General features: G+C 43.8%; 1 protein-coding gene across 1 annotated transcript in view; it reads right to left on the bottom strand.

Moving 5' to 3' along the window:
- The window catches only part of OCA2 (OCA2 melanosomal transmembrane protein), a 173,540-nt gene that overhangs the window by 40,873 nt on the left and 111,287 nt on the right, over positions 1–21,380 (bottom strand). Inside the window, exons 19-21 of the mRNA XM_066621921.1 lie at positions 10,677–10,736; positions 9,501–9,605; positions 6,624–6,717 (exon numbers count right to left, since the gene is read on the bottom strand). Of these exons, the coding sequence (XP_066478018.1) occupies positions 6,624–6,717; positions 9,501–9,605; positions 10,677–10,736 (259 nt within the window). The remainder of the gene's footprint in view (positions 1–6,623; positions 6,718–9,500; positions 9,606–10,676; positions 10,737–21,380) is intronic.

Genomic DNA, 21,380 nt, shown 5'->3' with positions numbered 1-21,380 from the left:
GATACGTCAATGTGGATTGTTTCATTGCATTCTGCATGAAATTACACATTGATTGATGTGATGGTATTATTCCTCCAAATTCTGATTTTAGTGATTTTGAAATTGTAGAGTCTCTCTCTCACACACACACACACACACACACACACACACACACACACACACACACACACACACACGTCAACTTACTAACAACTTATTGCAGCAGTTCTCATGCTTTTAGCACTGGGACCCACTTTTTAGAATGACAGTCTGTCCAGGACCCATTGGAAGTGATGTCATGGCCAGAAGTGACATCATCAAGCAAATTAAAATAAATAATTATAAATAATTAAATTAAAATAAAATAATTAAATAAGGGGGAGCCAGTCCTGTTCCACCAAGTGAATCTACTCTGGAGTAAGTCCTATTGTGGTCAATGGGGCTTACTCTCAGGAAAGTGTGGGTAGGATTGCAGACTGTGAGACCAAGCCTATGCATATCTACTCTGAAGTAAGTCCCATAGTGGTCAATGGGCTTACTCTGTAGTCTGCCTGCAATAACAACACCCCAAAAAGAATCAGTGAGATTTCCAGTCCTCCCCAGTGCCCAGTTTAAAGTTCTTCTATTTCAGGCATATCAGAATAAAGACCCACCTGGCTTTGCAAGTGCAAAATAGAAAACTTTCCCCTTACCATTCGAGCCTCTTTTTTGTTCTTTTTAGGGGGGGGGGGGAGGCTGCCTTCTGTTGCACTCCAGCTCCATTGGATCAGAACCCATCTGGTGTCCTCACATTCCCCTTTGCCTGGCCTGACCACCAGCCAAGGCACGTCTGCCTACTCACAAGTAAATGTGACTGTGAGGCTGCTTTGCTTTCTATAGGGCTCCATAGACTGGGAGGGAGGAACTTCCTTCTCCGGTGTTTTTGGAGGCTGCACTCATTGGATGAGGACCATTCTGACATCCTTGGAGCCTCTCAGCCTGTCTTGACTAAGGCAAGTCCGCCTACTCGTGAGTAAACGCGGCCACGTGGCTTCGTTTCGGGCTCAGACTCGCAGCTGGGAGGGAAGAGCTTCTCAGGTGTTTTTGAGGGGCTGCATACGTTGGATCGGGACCATTCTGGTGTCATTAGATTCCTCTCAGCCTGCCCTTTCCAATGGACAATGGCAAGTGCGCCTACTCACGAGTAAACATGTGATACGGCTCACTTTCACTTTTGATAGGTCTCCATGCATTTTTTCCTTCCGGTTTTTTGGCCATAACTTTTGAACGAAAGGAGCTATTTCAATTCTGTTTTTTTGCACTGTACTCCACTGGCTATTCCGCATCCAACGGTTTATGGAATGATGCAGTAGCTCCTAGCCCTGTGATGTTAGCGCATCACCCCCCTGGAGCATCACCTAGTGTGGCCCACACACCCCTAGCGATGCCAGTGCTATTTTGCTTATTTCACAAAGGAAAAAATTTCACACATTTAAATGTATGCCTCCCTTGGGAATAAATGATTTCTGGATTTCAGCTGTCTCTTTGGCACAAGCAACAGAGAAGGAAATCCAATGAGAATCCATTTTTCTCTCTGCATCTCTAGTAAGTAAGATTAGGCACTGAAAAAATAATAAAGGAACTATCAGGTGCCAAGCCTCCTGATATGACAATGCACAAATTCTGACTGAGGTGGCAGCAAAAGGAAGCTGTGGGAACACTGTTAAGAGGAGCTGAGCGAACAGAGCTTAGAGGGACTGGCTGCCTCTTTTTGTGCCTAGACTTCCTTGCTTATCTATGGAGAAACAGCAATGCGGGCAAAGAAGTTATGGGGGCAGAGGTTATAACTTAAGCACAAAGAATATACATACTTATCCCACTAAAACTACTAGATAATACTTCAAAATACTTCACAGCCTGATCCTTCATCCAGGCAACACTGCCTGAGCAACACCTGTCACAAACATGTTAATGGCACAAAGCTTCTATCTGTGACCAAACTGAACATTTATATGATGCCAATTGAAATACATAGAATCTGAGTAATGAAAGTTGTAAATGTTGTATTTAACATTTTTGCCCAACCCACAGGTGTACACATCTGGTCCTTGTTGCAAATATGCAACATTAGGCAGAAATGGCTTAAAATCTAATCCTTTTGAAAGTTTTAATCTGTTTGGTTTGGTGGATCTCAGTGCAGCCACAATGAGGAAACTCCTTTGTCTAATATATGATTCTGCTTATTTCACAAATGAGCTGGTATTTTAGATTAAATGGATTTATATTCTGCCAACTTTTATTATTCAAGTAATCCTACAAAGGAGTGTTGTGGGCTTGGTTTTATTTGTAATTTATAAGAACAATACAGAGCAGCCATCTGGTTGCTCTTCAGTTCATTTTCATGCTGATTATTCTGTTTTATATTCCACAAATATTGGTTATGAACAAGATACAATAAGCAATGCTTGCTGGGGGAAAACAAAGACATTAGTTTTTTACCCAAGTTAAAAGTAAAAGTGAGCCAAGGCCCACTAGGCAACTAGAAAATTTGATCTGGTCTTCTTTAAGCTCCTTATTATACTAGCAACCTTCCTTCCATCCTTGGGGAAGAAAAGTGTATTTTCCAATGTACCAGTGATTTTTTAAAAATGGGAAAACAAGCCTAGCCAAAGCAGAAATTTGGCAGATTTGTACTTAGTTATTTTGAAGTCCCCCAATTACTCAGTATGAGTTTTGGTGAAAAATCATTGGAAACAACAATTTCTCCCCAAGTCTAGAGACGCTATTTGTCACCATTTTTGGAAAAGACAAAATCTTCTCCCAGGCAGTCATGTACTTCCCCCATTTCCTTCCAAGGGAAGGTTTTCATAGGCTAGTGACAATGTCATTTTTTACTAATACAGGCATTTATGTGTTGAAAGTGGGCATCCATGCCAGATCTACTAAACACAGGGTGAAAAAGAAGACGAAGGTGGCTGTTACCCTGAAAAATGACTTTTAATGTCATTATGAATCTCACAGGTCACTCCATGGCATGGGTTAGGCTACTTTTCATGGCTCAGAAAATAATGAGCCAATAAGAACATATTAAGCACAAAAATGAAGGTAAGGAGCTGGGCAACAAAACATAATCTGGCAGCAGAGCTTCATCTTTGCTGGGAGAATTGCTGGAAGGGATCAAGCAACAAAACATCCAGCAATTACGAGCAGGGGCCAGGCCTTTTCCCCCACAAGTAGGACCATATAAAAGCACACCAAGATTAGATTTTTCAATATACCCAAATTCAACCCAAGAAAGATCGGCCAGGTTCAGGCAATTCACCCACATAGGCAGAAGAACCACAGTTCAAGAATATGAAAGAAGTGCCAAGGAAATCAGTTCATGCTGTAGTCAGGACAGGACTAAGATGGGCAGGGCCAGGGAACCCAAGTAAGCCTGGGTTATAACAGGCAGCGGGATAGAAACCCACACACAGATGCATCTGAAAATGAGTCTGAGAAGCAACAGACAGTGAAGTTTGTTGCACATGTATGTGTGGGAAGATATTACCGTATTTTTCGCTCTATAAGATGCACTTTTTCCCCCCAAAAAAGTGGGGGGAAAAGTGTGTGCGTCTTATGGAGCGAATACTGCAAAAAAAAAAAAAAAAAAAAACTCTGCCCCTGGCCCCGCCCCCTGCCCGCTCTGCTCGGCTCCACTTCCCAGGAAAGCGTGGGTGGGGTGGCAGTCTTGCTGAGCAAGCCCACGTGTCTACTCAGAAGTAAGTCTCAGAGTCACTGGGACTCACTCCCAGGAAAGCGGGGGTGGGGTGGCAGGCTCGCTTGGCAAGCCCAGGTGTCTACTCAGAAGTAAGTCTCAGACTCATTGGGGCTCACTCCCAGGAAAGCAGGGGGGGGGGTGAGTGGGTGGGATGGCAGGCTCGCTGGGAAAGCCCATGTGTCTACTCAGAAGTAAGTCTCAGAGTCACTGGGACTCACTCCCAGGAAAGGGGGGGGATGGCAGTCTTGCTGAGCAAGCCCCTAGAGCAGGGGTGCTCATTATGTCGGTCCTCAAGCTACCAGTCATGCATCCCTAGGAGTGAGCCCCTGGCAGGCTTGTGAGCCCAGGGAGCGAGCCTAGGGAGTGAGTCCAGGGAGCCCAGGGGCTGAGACGGGCTCCTCCCTGGGAGAGGAGGCGCTCATCCACTCATCCCGTCCACTCATCCCTGGGAGTGAGCCCCATTGGCTCTACTGGGGCTGACTTACCTTTCCCCTGCTTTTGCACTGGTATGTATGGAGATCTGCACCCCCTCCCCCACTTCCATCTGTTGGTTCTGTGTGCAAGGGGTTTTGCAATGGTCTTGCTGTGATGCCTATACAGAGATCTTACCTGCCCCACACTTTTCCCCTGCTTTTGCACTGGTATGTATGGAGATCTGCGCCCCCCCCCACTTCCATCTGTTGGTTCTGTGTGCAAGGGGTTTTGCAATGGTCTTGCTGTGATGTCTATACAGAGATCTTACCTGCCCCACACTTTTACCCTGCTTTTGCACTGGTATGTATGGAGATCTGCACCCCCCCCCTTGTATTGGAATCCAGGAAGATCTGGTGAGGAGGTAGATGTGGTGTCAGCAGTGGCCCCTTTAAGGGTAAGGCCTGGGCATCCAGCAGAGTGTGCTGCACAGCTGCAGCCACTGGAAGGCAATAGGGCCCTCAGGGATATAAGGAGTACCAGAGGCAGAAAGGGTTTGTGGGTTTTAAAGGAGTGCAGGTTGGAGGTAGGGGAGGAGACTGACTGGGTTTATTGAATTTGGAATCTGACTGTGGATTGTGACTGGACTTGGATACCCTGATGGATTTAACTGACCTACCTGGAACCTGACCTTGGACTGTAATTTGGCTTATTGGCTCTGGACTCTGATTTGGTAACTCTGAATGATGGGACTGATTTACTTGGCATCTGTGGACTGGAACTGGACTCATTTTTGCTTGCTGCACTGGTGAGTTGCACAAGGGGGACTGATCAGCCTTAAGCGGGCACGAGGCCCAGTGGATTGGGATTTGGCAGAACATCATTGTAGCAGAAAGATAATGTGATCCCCTATTTGTGTGCACCTGCTTTTGTGAGCTTCATAAATTCTGACTCTAGCGATGATGAGTTCTTGGTGTTTCCAGAAAACTAGAGTGCTCAAACCTTTAAGTCTCTCCATTTGTTAATGACAGTGATAATGGTTCTTAATGCCACTGTTGACTGCTGTTCACTTTACATGGTTCAAATGTTATTCTGTTATAGTTTATTAAATATTTTATTACACTATTTGGTTCAGAATATTTTTTCCTTGTTTTTCTCCTCTAAAAACTAGGTGCGTCTTATGGTCAGGTGCGTCTTATGGAGCGAAAAATACGGTATATAGTTGACTGAGACTGAAAGAGAGGGGTGTGCTGGATGCCACCTAGTGTGTTTATGGTGGAGGTGAGATTTAAACCAAGGACTTTCCTGTTCATAACTCACAGCCCAATCCTGAGCTGCCCGGCGCATGGGGGTGCCATGGCACCGAAAATGGTTGCTGCAGCATCCTAAGTGCAACCAAGCAGCTGCTGGCAGCTCCTTAAGTAAAGGGGACTTTTGTCCCCTTCTGCTGGGTAAAGGAAGTAGCCCTGCAATAGGCTTATTTGATTCTGCAGCAGCTCTTTAGCCTGTGCAGAATCAAGGAGTCCCATGTCAGGCCACGTGGCCCGACATGGGGCTCTGGATCCGGCAGAGCTAAGCTCCACCGGCTCCCAGCCCCTCCTGTCCCACTCCCTCCCCATGCCATACCTTCTCCCGCCCTCCATGTAGCCCGGAACACCTCTACCCCGCCTTCCCCCATGTCCCCACTTACCTCTCTACCACCAGGCGCTTCACAAGAAGCAACTGGCGGTGGATTGCCAGCTTCCCCCCAGCGCTGGGATCGTGGACGTGCACTGGGCCAGCTCTGGCACTTGACTGGCACTAACCCCCACAAATGTACTTTATTTGCGACAGTGTGCGCCAGCAGTGAGCTGGGGCAAAATCAGACATTTAGACAGCAAACTATCTGGTTGAACAGCTGTAGATCTTATATTCTTATTAATAATTTAATTCTATTGACTTAAATCTGCAAACTAGAGACCACTGTGCAACGTGAAAGGCACCCCGGCATGACCAGCGTTTACCGTTCCGCCGGACAGCTGTCCTTCCCCACTGCCGATCTCCCCCAAACTGAGCTCCAGCCTGCCATACCTGCCCAGAAATCTAGGTGCAGTGGCTGCTGGAGTGACAGAACCCAGAAGCAACTGAGTTGGAGCTCAGTTTGGGGAATATTGGCAGCAGGGAAGGACAGCTCTCCAGTGGAATGGTAAGCACTGTTCATTAAGGGGAAAAGGGGAGGGAAAAGGCAGGTGCTGGATGCAGTCCATGGGACTAGGTCTGGAGAGCCCTGACTTAAATGGAGTCTGAGAGAACTAATTTAAAAGAATGTTATTCCAAAGCACAATTGATCTGCTGTTCAAGAAAGGAATGAAGAAAGAGAACCAAACTGTTCCAACAGTCATAATTTAGGGCATGATTTTAGTTTCAGAAAATAATTTAACATGGCACTTCAACTCTGGCTATTGTAGTCTTCTCAGGAACTGTTGCAGTGCATAAATTCCTTAACAACACTTACCTCCAAGACAGGCACCCATAGCCAATGAAAAGATCAGGGGCTTCACAGGTAAGTTAACATCAGGATCTTGACTCAGGTTGAGAAGTACAGGGATCTGTGAAATTTAAAATGAAATTAAAATAATAATGGGGATAATATCATCATGAACATATACCCTGATTGCTCCTTAATGACTAGTTATGGTGAATACAGCATTGGCAAGCTGTATCAGAATGAATGATTTTTATGTTTATTTCTTTTTAAACTGTAATGGGTCTCTGTTAGAGCTAGTTCAGACTGCAGTCTAGACATTTTCCTGGAAGTAAACCTCACTGGGACTTACTTCTGAATACATGCACATAGGACATGCATGTTAGAAAAAGAACACAGTAATAGTTCTCAGGATTGTTCTGTTGGAATTAAATGCTGAATGCTTTCCCATGTCCAAATGTGGACCATATGTAGAAATGTGGACCAGCGCAAAGGTATACCAAGGCTACGCCAGAATCCCTCTCTGTTGTGCTAATTTTCCACACATGAAGGAACAAGGAGGAACATTCAAACATGAAGGACAAGGATCCTTTTTGTCTCCCAACAAATGTCAGCACAAAGAAGACTGCACTCAAAGGAAACAATGAAGTTCTCCCTTACACACAGTACATTTAAGTTTAACATGTGATCAGAAAGCAAGCAGGGCAGCCCATCATGGTTATGTATATAAGGAATACACACAACTTTAGGGTCTGCATTGGAGATCACAACTACTGTAGGTTTCGAACCTGTCAAGTCTTTTAGAAAACGGAAAGATTAGTTTCTTCACAACCTGAACGGATATTGTAAGATTAGTGTAGTACAGCTGGAATGTCCCATGGAAGCTGCTAACATCAATAATCTAAGGCCCACATATCTATTCTTTTCTTCCATAACAGGCCAAAAATTGAGAGGTCACAGGTATAAAGGGGATGTTTACTGTTAGGCAAAAATAATTTTCAGTGAAACCTCAAGAAATGGCCTAGTAATACCATAAATCTCATGCCTTACACGACGGTTGTACTTTCCTGACCTTCCAAAAACAATAAGGCGGCCACTGAATGAAAGGAATAAAAATGATTAATCAAAAAGAGAACATTTATGTTTTCAAATGGGTTTGAGAAATGCCTTCTTGTTTATAGTTTTCTCTTTGAAGACAAACTCACTTTCTCTAGCAGTTCATCAATTTCTGTTTATCTGACAGATTGATTTTCTCTGAGTCACAGAGCTTCAGGTTCTTAACATGACTGCCCTAACTATGCCACACTGCAATTATATGGCTGCTGTGTCAATGCGATATTAGTTGTGCCTTGCTGTGAGCCTTTAATCCCCTCTAGTTCAGCAGCAACAGGAAAGAACACTGTCTAAATTATGAGACTGTCTTTTAATGCATTTTCTCCATTTAAAAGTAAAAAAAAAATCACAGTCATGCTGACTCTGTGCTACAATTTCTACATATTGGAATACAACCAATTCTATAAGTTTACAATTTTAGACTTTATCTACAAGTCAGCTTATCATGTTGTTTGTATGATTTAGTGCTAAACTGGAAAGAAAGAAAGTAGCAGCAGGAAGAATGAGCAAGCTGTGGTGGAACTGAGTCAAGTACTGAACCTTTGTTTCTACCTTGGTCATTTTCAAATGTTGGCACACAAGGGATTGTGAGAAGTCAGGATTATGGAGTAAGATGTCAATTGGATGTGGAATGCCTAAAGTAATTAAATCTGGTCCTGCTGAATAACAACAAGAAGAAGCAGGACCTTTCCTGTAGTAGCATCTCTGCTACGGAACTCCCTCCACAGAGGATCTTACCACGCAAACATCTTGTTGATTTTCAAAAGGTGGACAATGGCAAGGTCCTTCTTCTTTAGAAGGAGTTACAAGGAGTGATCTTTGTTTGAATTCATGGTAGATTTTTAGTGTGTATCTGTTTGAGTATTCATTTTAACTATAATTATTACTTCTCAATTGATACTGTACTGATTTTATTGTGACTCTATAAAACATAGTATACATTTTAATAGTGATAACATGCCAGAAAGATCTCTAGGGTGAAGCATGAAACAATGATTTATTATAACTCACTTTCTAAGCCACAGTAATAAAAGAAAAAAATATAAACAGCTCAACATATGCTGTCTATAACACTGGTCTATAGTGAAGAATATGTTGCAAATTTTTGTCACCTAACATTCTGAATGCATACATCCTCAATTATTACGCTAACAATAGTTAAAACCCATTATTTAAAATGAGTGCCTACCATATTTATCATAGTTATTAGGGGGCTAAGTCTCATTAAAATCAGCAGACCTCTGTGTAAAGATAGAGGATTATACTGGTAGGTTGTATGGATTTGATGAGAATGTTTTTGTGGCATTTTCACTGTCATGTCTGAGAGTACTGTACTTTCATTTTGCTTTCTCCATTACAAATTATCTTAAGATTGAGTAAAGATGTGCTTTTAATTCTTGGATGATATCCCAAACAATGCAGTGTCACCAACCAAAGAACTAATGAGTTTTAGCCCAAAGCTAAAAAAAATGTGTTTAAGAGAACCAGGAATCTGAAAAAGCAGCAGTGGATTACTGGTATTCTAGGTTGCCAAGGAAAGAAAGGCTCTAAGCTTGTATTCTCAGTGCTTTTATTTTTATTGCACTGAGATAACTGTTACAACTCTCCTCATAGCAATATCAATTCAAAAAGAACAAAGCAACTGTAGACTATATGCAGAAACAGAGTTCTGTCAACTAATATATTGGAGAACTGAAAGAAAACCTTCACTGATTCAGGCATCAAGTAACATTCAAATAATGTGCTGGTTGTGCTAATTATTATCCCTAAAAGAAGGAAGCCAAAGCAACTTACCATTGTAGTAGTGAATGGAATGTTGTCAATTAAAGATGATGCCAGAGCAGAGACCCAGAGTACCAAAATGATAGCAACTGTCAAACGTTGGTCTTCAGGAACCACCTGGCACACACACAAAAAAAACCTAAATAAGAGTCCCGTCTGCCCTGGAAGGTATTATTTTGCAACTAAAACTAATGGATTGATCTTTTTATAACTAGAGCCAAGCTTGCGCCACTTCTCCTCATAAATCAAAGGTTCAAAAAGTAATGTAAAATTCAACTGTATAAAGTAAAAAATGGCTCAAAAAGTGTCTGATGCCATAGAAATACAGAAAAGAGTTGACTCCTAACAGCTAAATTGATCTTCAGTACATTAAAATTAAGGATAGCTATAAATAAATGATTTTTTATCCTGACTATTATTAACAATGTATTACCTCCTCAATTTTTTATTACATTTGTATCAAACTCTTACTCCAAGGAGCTTAGAGAAGTGCCACCAGAGCTTTCCTATTTTGCCCTCACAACAGATCTGTCAAGGAAGGTTTGGTTGACAGAAAGTGACTAGTCTAAGCAAGTTTCATTGCTGAGAAGAGATTTTATCTCAGATCTCCGCAGTCTGAATCCAATATTCTGTTCTCAGTGTTTTCATCATTAAACAAATAGTGCTGATAGGCCATCTACATCCTGTCCAATGCTAAATATGGCAAATACTCAAAACTTCGTGTTCACAAAAACATCCACCAGTTCTACATGAAGTAAATTTTATGAAGAGCATCTCCATCCTAACCAACATCTTTGCCTGTAATTATAGAAGTCCTTAGCAAATGAAAGTAGACATTGTCATTTACACTTCAAATTCTTTGAGGGAAAGGAAGTTGTTCATTTGGCTGGGGGTGATATTGTTCTCACTCTAATGCAAAAGCTAGGCACCTGTGAGGAAAACTAATTGATATATATTTAATAATAAGATTGCTGTATTGCTGTATCAGAATCTAATAACAGGAAAAAAAATAACCCCGTTTCATTTCTGGATATTTGGTTTTATCGTTGAATCCAGAAAAAAAATGTAGTATGTAAAGAAGGTTAAAGCATCCTTCTTGTATCCCTACCAGTAGACTATAATTCTTAATTGAATAAAATATATAGGGCCTCCACCTTCTGAGTGATAACATTTTATTATGAAGCATACCTTTATTAGCAAAGCTGTCTGTTCTCCTATATATTCTACTAAATGAAGATGAGCCAAAGCCTGGTTAAAAAAAAAATCTAATATAAATAAATCAAATACATGAAATATATACCTTAAATGCTTAAGGCCACAATCCTATCCAGGAGGCTTGCGCTGTATCCAGTGCAGGATAGGGGCCATAAGCAGCTTAGGAGGTGGCACAAGTCAAGGAGGGAGGAGCGACTTGAAGCTGCTCCGTTCTCCCCGATAATGGGGGTTGGGATCTGGCATAACTGCCGGATCCCAGACCTGCCTCCCTCTCCCTGCTTGCCTGCCCCCAGGGCTGCCCACCGCCCGGCCTCCCCAGCCCAGGAATGCCTCCCTCCCTCCTCCTCCCCGCCTCCCCAACCCCTGCCTTTCGTCCTTGCGTCAGCTCATCCAAGCCGACGCAAGGCGCTGGGAGGAAGCTGGCGAGGGAGCTTCCATCAGTCTCTTCTCGGCCTGGCTTCCTCCCAAGGAGGCCTTACGACACGTTTGCAACCCTCCCAGGCTGGCCCAAGGGACTTGCGCCGGCCTAAGTACACGTTAGGATTGTGCCTTAAGTAAAATAATCACTTAGTATAGAATTTCACTGGGCAATAACTTCTCTTTTCCAATTTACCGAATTCTTACCAGGAGAATTTGGATCAATGAAAGGATAACTTAACATGGTACTATGAGGAAGCACAAATTTATTCTGTTCTGGAAAGACAGAAATCAGTACACAGCAGATTTTATATGGGAGAAAAACATCTCTCTCTCTCTCTCTCTCTCTCTCTTATATATATATAATTAACTAATAATAACTAATAATTAACTAATATATATATTAGTTTGTCTACATATAAAAAAAATTTTTTTCAACAACAGTAATTCACAAACCAGTGTACATAATAAAATAAATCAATATAATGGTGTGTGTACACCACTTTGAAAAGTGCCTCTTTGCCCAATTAGCAAGAGTTATCTATACTCATTAGACTCAGTTATCAGAAACTGTAATTTTGACTTAGAAAATGCCCAGCAGGATTTCACTCAGTGGGAACATCACAAAGTTAACATAAGAACATAAGAACAGCCCCACTGGATCAGGCCATAGGCCCATCTAGTCCAGCTTCCTGTATCTCACAGCGGCCCACCAAATGCCCCAGGGAGCATACCAGATAACAAGAGACCTCATCCTGGTGCCCTCCCTTGCATCTGGCATTCTGACATAACCCATTTCTAAAATCAGGAGGTTGCGCATACACATCATGGCTTGTACCCCATAATGGATTTTTCCTCCAGAAACTTGTCCAATCCCCTTTTAAAGGTGTCTAGGCTAGACGCCAGCACCACATCCTGTGGCAAGGAGTTCCACAGACCGACCACACAATGAGTAAAGAAATATTTTCTTTTGTCTGTCCTAACCCGCCCAACACTCAATTTTAGTGGATGTCCCCTGGTTCTGGTATTATGTGAGAGTGTAAAGAGCATCTCCCTATCCACTCTGTCCATTCCCTGCATAATTTTGTATGTCTCAATCATGTCCCCCCTCAAGCGTCTCTTTTCTAGGCTGAAGAGGCCCAAACGCCATAGCCTTTCCTCATAAGGAAGGTGCCCCAGCCCCGTAATCATCTTAGTCGCTCTCTTTTGCACCTTTTCCGTTTCCACTATGTCTTTTTTGAGATGCGGCGACCAGAACTGGACACAATACTCCAGGTGTGGCCTTACCATAGATTTGTACAACGGCATTATAATACTAGCCGTTTTGTTCTCAATACCCTTCCTAATGAACCCAAGCATAGAATTGGCCTTCTTCACTGCCGCCGCACATTGGGTCGACACTTTCATCGACCTGTCCACCACCACCCCAAGATCTCTCTCCTGATCTGTCACAGACAGCTCAGAACCCATCAGCCTATATCTAAAGTTTTGATTTTTTGCCCCAATGTGCATGACTTTACACTTACTGACATTGAAGCGCATCTGCCATTTTGCTGCCCATTCTGCCAGTCTGGAGAGATCCTTCTGGAGCTCCTCACAATCACTTCTGGTCTTTACCACTCGGAAAAGTTTGGTGTCATCTGCAAACTTAGCCACTTCACTGCTCAACCCTGTCTCCAGGTCATTTATGAAGAGGTTGAAAAGCACCGGTCCCAGTACAGATCCTTGGGGCACACCGCTTTTCACCTCTCTCCATTGTGAAAATTGCCCATTGACACCCACTCTCTGCTTCCTGGCCTCCAACCAGTTCTCAATCCACGAGAGGACCTGTCCTCTAATTCCCTGACTGTGGAGTTTTTTCAGTAGCCTTTGGTGAGGGACCGTGTCAAACACCTTCTGAAAGTCCAGATATATAATGTCCACGGGTTCTCCCGCATCCACATGCCTGTTGACCTTTTCAAAGAATTCTATAAGGTTCGTGAGGCAAGACTTACCCTTACAGAAGCCATGCTGACTCTCCCTCAGCAAGGCCTGTTCGTCTATGTGTTTTGAGATCCTATCTTTGATGAGGCATTCCACCATCTTACCCGGTATGGATGTTAGGCTGACCGGCCTATAGTTTCCCGGGTCCCCCCTCTTTCCCTTTTTAAAAATAGGCGTGACATTTGCTATCCTCCAATCTTCTGGCACCGTGGCCTTTTTGAGGGACAAGTTGCATACCTTAGTCAAGAGATCTGCAACTTCATTCTTCAATTCCTTAATAACCCTTGGGTGGATGCCATCAGGGCCCGGTGACTTATTGATCTTTAATTTATCAATGAGGTCTGAAACATCTTCTCTTTTAACCTCTATCTGACTTAACTCCTCGGTCAGGAGGGGCCGTTCGGGCAGCGGTATCTGCCCGAGGTCTTCTGCCGTGAAGACAGATGCAAAGAACTCATTTAATTTCTCTGCCATCTCTAAGTCTCCTTTTATCTCCCCTTTCCCTCCCTCACCATCCAGAGGGCCAACCGCTTCTCTGGCGGGTTTCCTGCTTCTAACATATTTGAAGAAGCTTTTATTATTCCCCTTAATGTTGCTGGCCATGCGTTCCTCATAGTCTCTCTTTGGCCTCCCATTTCACCTTCTTACATTTCTTTTGCCACAGTTTATGTTCCTTTTTATTCTCTTCATTAGGGCAAGACTTCCATTTATGGAAGGAAGCTTCCTTGCCCTTCACAGCCTCTCTAACTTGGCTGGTTAGCCATGCGGGCACCCTCCTGGATTTAGTGGAACCCTTCTTTCTTTGCGGTATACACCTCTGCTGGGCCTCTATTACTGTTGTTTTAAGCAGCCTCCATGCACTCTGGAGAGATTGGACTCTTTTTACCCTCCCTTTCAACCTCCTTCTAACCAGCCTCCTCATTTGAGGGAAGTCCGCCTGTCGGAAGTCAAGGGTTTTTGTTAGAGATTTGCCTGGTATTCTTCCCCCAACGTGCATGTCAAAACGGATCGCAGCATGATCACTGTTCCCCAATGGCTCAGTAACGTTTACATCTCTAACCAGGTCCTGCATACCGCACAATATTAAATCCAGAGTCACCTGTCCTCTGGTGGGCTCTGTGACTAGCTGATCTAAGCCACAGTCATTTAGCATGTCAAGAAATCCGGTTTCCTTATCATGACCAGAACACAAATTGACCCAGTCAATATGAGGATAATTGAAGTCCCCCATGATTACAACCCTGCCCCTCCTTGTCACCTCCCTGATCTGTTTCCTCATTTCAAGGTCCCCATCAGATTTCTGGTCTGGAGGACGATAGCACGCCCCCAGTATTACATCGCTGCACAAGCCTGGTAATTTAACCCACAGAGATTCTACGGTGGAGTCGGACCCACCTTCAATCTCTACTTTGCTGGATTCTATCCCTTCCTTAACATAAAGGGCCACCCCACCTCCAACACGCCCCTGCCTGTCCCTCCTGTAGAGTTTATAGCCCGGGATTGCGGTATCCCACTGATTCTCCGCATTCCACCAGGTTTCCATTATGCCCACTATGTCAATGTTTTCCCTTGTCACCAGACATTCCAGTTCTCCCACCTTTGCTCGTAGACTTCGGGCATTCGCATAAAAGCATTTATACACGGAATGCCCCAGGATGGGCTGCTTATTTGCTCCTTTGTCCCCGCATCCTCTCATTGTGCCAAACCGTCTATCACATCCCATCACGCTACCTTTCCCAATTTCTTCTCCTACCCTGCCTTTGTCTTGTTGTTCTCTAACCTCCCCATCCTCATCCCATAGGGATGAGGAGTCCCGAACCGGATGCCCCTCGGCTCCTGTCGGCCTTCCCCCAGGGATCAGTTTAAAAGCTGCTCTGCCACCTTTTTAATGTTATGCGCCAGCAGTCTGGTTCCATTCTGGTTCAAATGGAGCCTGTCCCTCTTGTACAGGCCCCGCTTGTCCCAAAACGTTCCCCAGTGCCTAACGAATCTAAACCCCTCCTCCCTACACCACCGTCTCATCCACGCATTGAGACCCCTGATCTCCGCCTGCCTAGCTGGCCCTGCGCGTGGAACAGGTAGCACTTCGGAGAACGCTACCATTGAGGTCCTGGCTTTCAGCTTCCTGCCTAAAAGCCTAAATTTGGCCTCCAGGACCTCCCAGCTACACTTGCCCACGTCATTGGTGCCGACATGCACCACAGCCGCTACCTCTCCCCCAGCACTGTCTACTAGCCTGTCTAGACGAGAAGTGATGTCCGCAACCTTCGCACCAGGCAGGCAAGTCACCATGCGGTCCTCACATCCGTCACAAATCCCCCTCTCTATGTTTCTAATAATCGAATCCCCCACTACAAGAAGCCCCCGACCCCCCTCCCGCCGAGGATTATCCCGAGTGCGCTCGGATATGGGCCCATCCCCTGGAGAAGGGATCCCCCCTAGGGGATTGTTTCCCTCCTCTCCAGGATGACGTCCTCCAGTCCCGAGACTTCCCACCCGGGCAGCCGATTTAAAGTTTGTGGATTTAAAGAGCTTGGAATCATAACATCTGAAGAAACTGTGAGGAAATCCTGTGAGTAGGCATCTCATGGTATCAACTCCAGGTTATGCACTTCACTTCCCAGGAATTAAGAAAGGAAAATAATTTACAGCCCCTAAGAAAATGTGAGGAATTCTTAAAGGAAAAAGCGAAGAAGAGAGGACAATTTTCTGTTATAAAAGATGACTGCCACCTGGAAACTTAGTAGAGATCCCTATTAAATGCTGTGGACAAGGGACTGAGGTACTGATAAATCAGACAGCTTCTGGAGAAAGATTCATAATGCAATCATACAGTTTTCATTATGTTCCTGTCCAAGACAAGCTCAAAATAAATTGGTGTTGTGGTGCTGTACCATTCCTGTAAGATTAAACAGGATCTTGAAAATTAATATAGTTTAAGTGCTGGAAATGTCAGAGTGATTATACAGATTTTTCCCATATGTAGTGAGTCTCTTCAAAGGCTCAAAGATATTGGGATCACTATTATTGGGATTATTGAGATAACTTTTCAGATTACAGGTAAAAAAATAAAGCTTGAATCCTGTGCTACTGATCATTTTTGAAGATGAATGCTGTTTCTCCAGAATGTGTTTGTCTCTTTAAAAAGTTCTCAGGCCCAGCAGTCTAAAGCTGCAGGTTCCCCAACAACTGAGGAAAGGCTAGTTAAGGCACTGGATATTGCAAAGTAAGCATACTTACAAAATTAAAGATACAACTTGGCTGATCTTGTCTCTCCAAAAATAACCATGGTTATTTTTGTACATTGACATTTTCTTTGCAAAGGGCAAGCTTCCCCTATTGCTGACCTGACATAGCAAGCTATAAGTCATATTTTTTAAAAATATCATGCATTTGTTTACACAGTAAAGGAATTAAAAGCCCAATCCTGAGCTCCCATGGCACGCGGCTGCGTCGGCATCGAAAATGGCTACTGCCGCATCCTGAGTGCCAACGGCAGCTGCAGGCGGCACCTTGGGAGAAGGCGACTTTCTTCCCCTTCTCCCGGGTAAAGGAAGTAGCCCTGCAATGGGGCTACTCAATTCAGCACCGAGCAAAAGGTTGGCGGTGAAGTAAGAGTATTGGCTAGCTCAGCGCTATCATGGGCGCTGGTCCGGCTTTAGGCCTCACAAATATGCCCCACAGTACGTTTGGGACAGTGCATGCTGGCACTAAGCCAGTGCGTCAAGCCCAGGATTGGGCTTTAATTGCCCTCTTCCAGCCAGGAAAAAAGACCATAAGCTAGACCTGATGAAAAGGAATAATCTCCAGTAGAAGTTCTAGCTAACAAACATTGCAAGATCTAGGAGAGCTCTCATTGGTATCTTTCAGGAGGGCAGCAATAAATCCAACAAAACTCCTCTTCAGAAGTTCAGGATTTATGTAACTCTGCATACCCCTTTGACTGCAGTGTTCTTGCCCCACCCATCAATGATGAATTCTCAAAGTCCTATATCCTATTCACCTCCTCATGATCAGCATTTGTCTGCAGTGAGAAAAGCTGAATGTGGGGAGAGAATCTGATCATGATAATCATTTCTTGCTTCAGACAAGAACTGAACATGTGAGGCAGAACTTCAGGCTTATATTATCAGGGGAAGCAGGGCTAGCATAACATGAATCTAGGGGCTCTCAACAAGCTGCTGTACCAAGTCTGAAGAGGACTTGAGTATAGAGCCCTTCTTTTCCATGGCAGAAACTGTTGACAGCCAGACGCTCACCCTCAGAGTGAGTTGCAAGGAATTTAACGTCTCACACTGTAGCACCACAGAATAGCCTCAGACTGCATCTTTCACCTTCTTGCTTGGAAATCTCTTGAAAAGGAAACCACTCGGGTAATGGAGACTCAAATCAGACTCTGAAAGTTCTGAAGTTTGCCTTCCAAGTTTAGAGAGGCTAATAACTCATACTTCCCTACAGAAAGGTTTTCCAGTTCTACCTTAAGACAACTGATGCAGTGAGTTAAAGGCCATAGGACTACAGAGTAAATGCGAATGGTCCTGATTTGGGATTATTAGAGTATGAAGTTTCACAATAAACAGATCTGGAGACCAGGTCATAATGTGAATCACACATGAAGAGAATTACATGTGAATTCAAGAGCCTCTGAATAAAAGAGGACCTCTTGCCTTGCTTCTATTTAAATCACATCTGGCAGGGATATCTGGTCACAGTCTTGGCAATTCAAAATTCACAGTTCACACCAAGAATTTAGGATTTAATTCACACCCTATTTTGGAGGCTAGATAAACATGAGGTGAAGTGGAACATTTGCCATAATCCAGGAAGAAACAAGCAGCTCAATCTTGAGCTACCCATTGTGCCAGGACTGCTGCGGGGCTGAAACGTCTGCCACAGCATCCCATGTGCAACAGGACAGCCTCCGGTAGCTCCTCAGGAGAAGGGAAGTAGCCCCGCAATTGGACTACTTGATTCTGCAGCAGCCCTTAGGCTGCCATAGAATCAAGACTCTCTCTGTCAGGCCGTGCAGCCTGACAAAGAGCTCAGGATCTGGTGGATCCTCCCCCCCCCAACCTCCCTGCCATCCAGTGGTTCAGGTGACCACAGAGTGGTGGACCACTGGTGTTCCACCAGCACTAGCCCAGTGCCAGCTAGGAGAAGTGGCGCTGGGCTAGCTCCAGCACTAGTAAGCGCTAACAGTTCGCAAATGTGCTTTTCGGCATGTTTATGACAGCACGTGCCAGCGGTAAGCCTGCATGCACTGTTTAGGATTGGGTCCAAACTCAGGAAAATGCTTGAGCATCCCTGTTCACATAATTAGGCCAAAAAAAAGTTGTTGCCCACCACTCTCTGCAACAAAATGTAGTATCCAGTCACCAGTTTGGAGACTGCTGATCTAGTCAATCATTCTAACCTGACCAAAACCAATCAATCAATCAATCAAACCTTTATTAGGCATAAAAATTAACACATAATATCTCTAAACAATCCAATATATAAATATATGTTAAAAAGCGAATAAAGATAAAGGTTAAAACACAACAATTTACTTGCGCGGTAACTCCAGGTTGCTTAGGACCAACAGATTAGCCCTCTTCAAGTTACTCAGGTGTAAAAATTTCGCAACTGGAAGGGTGACAAGTTTAGAATCTCCCGCCAACAAAAATTGTAGGCAGACATTCTCAGAGAGACCTTTTTCAGTTCTTAATAATGGGAGAAGGTACTCCTGTCCAAAACCATTTACTTACATATTCAACAGAACCATGAGGAGGTGAATTACTTTTTATTTATAGCCTACTCTGGCCTAGGAACTCCAAGGTATCTGTGTTCTTTTTAGCCATTTGGTTTTCACCCATTCCTCGCTAAAGCTAAAAAGAATATAGGTCTCTGGAATGATATAGGGATTTAAAGGCAACAGCATATACACCCTAGAATCATTTAAATCCCCTTAGTTGGTTTGTAGTTTTCAAGCTACTCTATGGCCTTTTTCTTCTTCAGAATTGTGACTTCATGCTGCGATTTTAGACAACATGGTTATGTCAGATGAGGTGGTGCCACATAATGGCAAAGGGCACAATCCTAACCAACTTTCCAGCACTGGCATAGCTGTGCCTGTGGGGCATGTGCTGCATCCTGCAGTTGGGGGGCAGTCATGAAGACCTCCTCAAGGTAGGGCAATGTTTGTTCCCTTACCTTGGAGTTACATTGCCCTTATGTCAGTGCAGGAAAATTGGTTAGGACTGCAGCCTAAGAGACTGAGCTACACCATCAGGACTTCCTAGATTTGAATTTCCCCCTACCGTGAATTCCCTCAGTTGCCGCAAGCCACTCTCCTCCTGACCTCAGCTCCCCAGCTACAATATGGGGATAATACTATGTACTCATTCTACAGAGTGCTGTAAGAACAACATCAAGATAACACATGTAAAGCACTTTGAACCCTCAAGAAGTACTGTACAAACATTAAGTATTATTATTATTATTATTATTATTATTATTATTATTATTATTATTATCCAAATTTTGCAGCTTAGCAATTCTACTAAAGTCATAGGACCCAATCCTATCCAATTTTCCAGTGCCATGCCAGTAGGCATGCTGCATCCTATGGTGTGCTGCAGCCATGCCAATGGAGCAAGTACTGCATCCTCAAGATAAGGGAATGTTTGTTTCCTTAACTCAGGGTGCATTGCAGATGCAGGTGCTAGAAAGTTGAATAGGATTGGGCCCTTGATCTATTACTAAGGGCCCAATCCTACATAACATTCCAGTGCCAATGCAGCCCCTTGTTAAGGAAACAATCATTCCCTTACCTTGAGAAGGTTTCTATAACTACCTCCCCACTGCAGGATGCAGCACACATGGCTGCATTAGCAATGGAAAGATGGATAAAACTGGGCCCTAAGTTTACTAAAATTTCAATCTATTAAGTAACCAATGCTCTGAAACAAAAACCTGACTAAATATTCCGGTCAACTATTTTGAAAGAGTACTTTCAATTCAACTCTTTACCACATTACATCTGTCCTTGGGTCTTGGGTACATTTTTCACCAGTCAAATGAACTTTCCACTTTCCTCCACTGATTTTCCAGTCTTTCACTGACCCTTCCTCTGGCCCCAGGCAGAATGTTTTTAAACATTAATTCAGTGATCTTGCAGGTGGTCTGACAACACTGTTGCAGACATGGACATCCAGATTTTACTTCATTGTATGTGTACATTGCTAATATTTACCTGTTGTAGCCAGACACATCCTATGTTTTGGGGCTAATCTTAAGGCACTGAATCAGAATGAAACATGGACATTCTTTCCGCATGTCTAACTATGTAAAAGTGACTCCATTTTATGTGGCAGCCTGAGTCCACTGGACATTGTGGAGTGTTTGCCACAGTAGTTCATAGTTGCAAATAGTTGAGATAAGGTGCCAGGGGACCATGATTCTGTGGCGCACATCCACCAAGTAATAATAATAATGATAAGACTTAGCCTTGTATAGCACTTTCTGAGTATTAAAGCACTTCAATGCATTGCCTTGATGTTATCCTGACAACAGTCTAAGGTAAGTACATATAATTATCCCCCTATTCTCTCAGCTAGGAAGTTAATGCTGAGGGGTGGTTTGCCTAAGAACACCTAGGAAGAATTCATAGCAAAGGCATGATTCAAACTGGATAAACCCTGATTTTTTTCAGCTCAGTCTCTTAGCCACCACTCTGCATGTGCATCTCTAATTTATGCTCATATGTTTACTTCAACCAATGCCAGCAGAACATTCATAGTCACAGGCTGCACAATGTAACCTCCACAATAAGTTTCCCAGACAACATTTACGGGTATATTGCTCAAGTCCAACTGTCTCTTTCTCTCAAGTATTAACTGCTTCAGTGCGTGACTGGAAAGAATAAAAAGCAAAGAGCAAATATCATGTCAGTAGTGGCATAAAAGACATGGGAATATGCAACATGGTTGCTGTCTCAGAATAGATGAATAGCAGTCTCAAAATAACCTTAATTCCCCATAGCTTTAACCCTGCGGTTTTCAAACTCTCCGGGAGTTTGAAACCCACAGTAAGTCTTTGCGGGGGCGGGGGGGAGGCAGCAGGGGCAGGAGGAAGGCAGTGACATGATCCCCAGGATTGCATCACTCAGGGGGCTGTAGGGATTGGGATGCACTCACCAGTCCCTGCAGCAGCCATCCCTGTGTGCAGGGAGCCCTGCGCGAGCACCTGCAGGGCACCCCAGGTCAGGGAAAGGGAGAGTGGAGCGATCTGCTCTGC

Source organism: Tiliqua scincoides, chromosome 3 (genome assembly GCF_035046505.1).
Source record: "Tiliqua scincoides isolate rTilSci1 chromosome 3, rTilSci1.hap2, whole genome shotgun sequence".
NCBI lineage: Eukaryota > Metazoa > Chordata > Lepidosauria > Squamata > Scincidae > Tiliqua > Tiliqua scincoides.
This window is presented reverse-complemented; position numbering and strand designations above follow the sequence as displayed.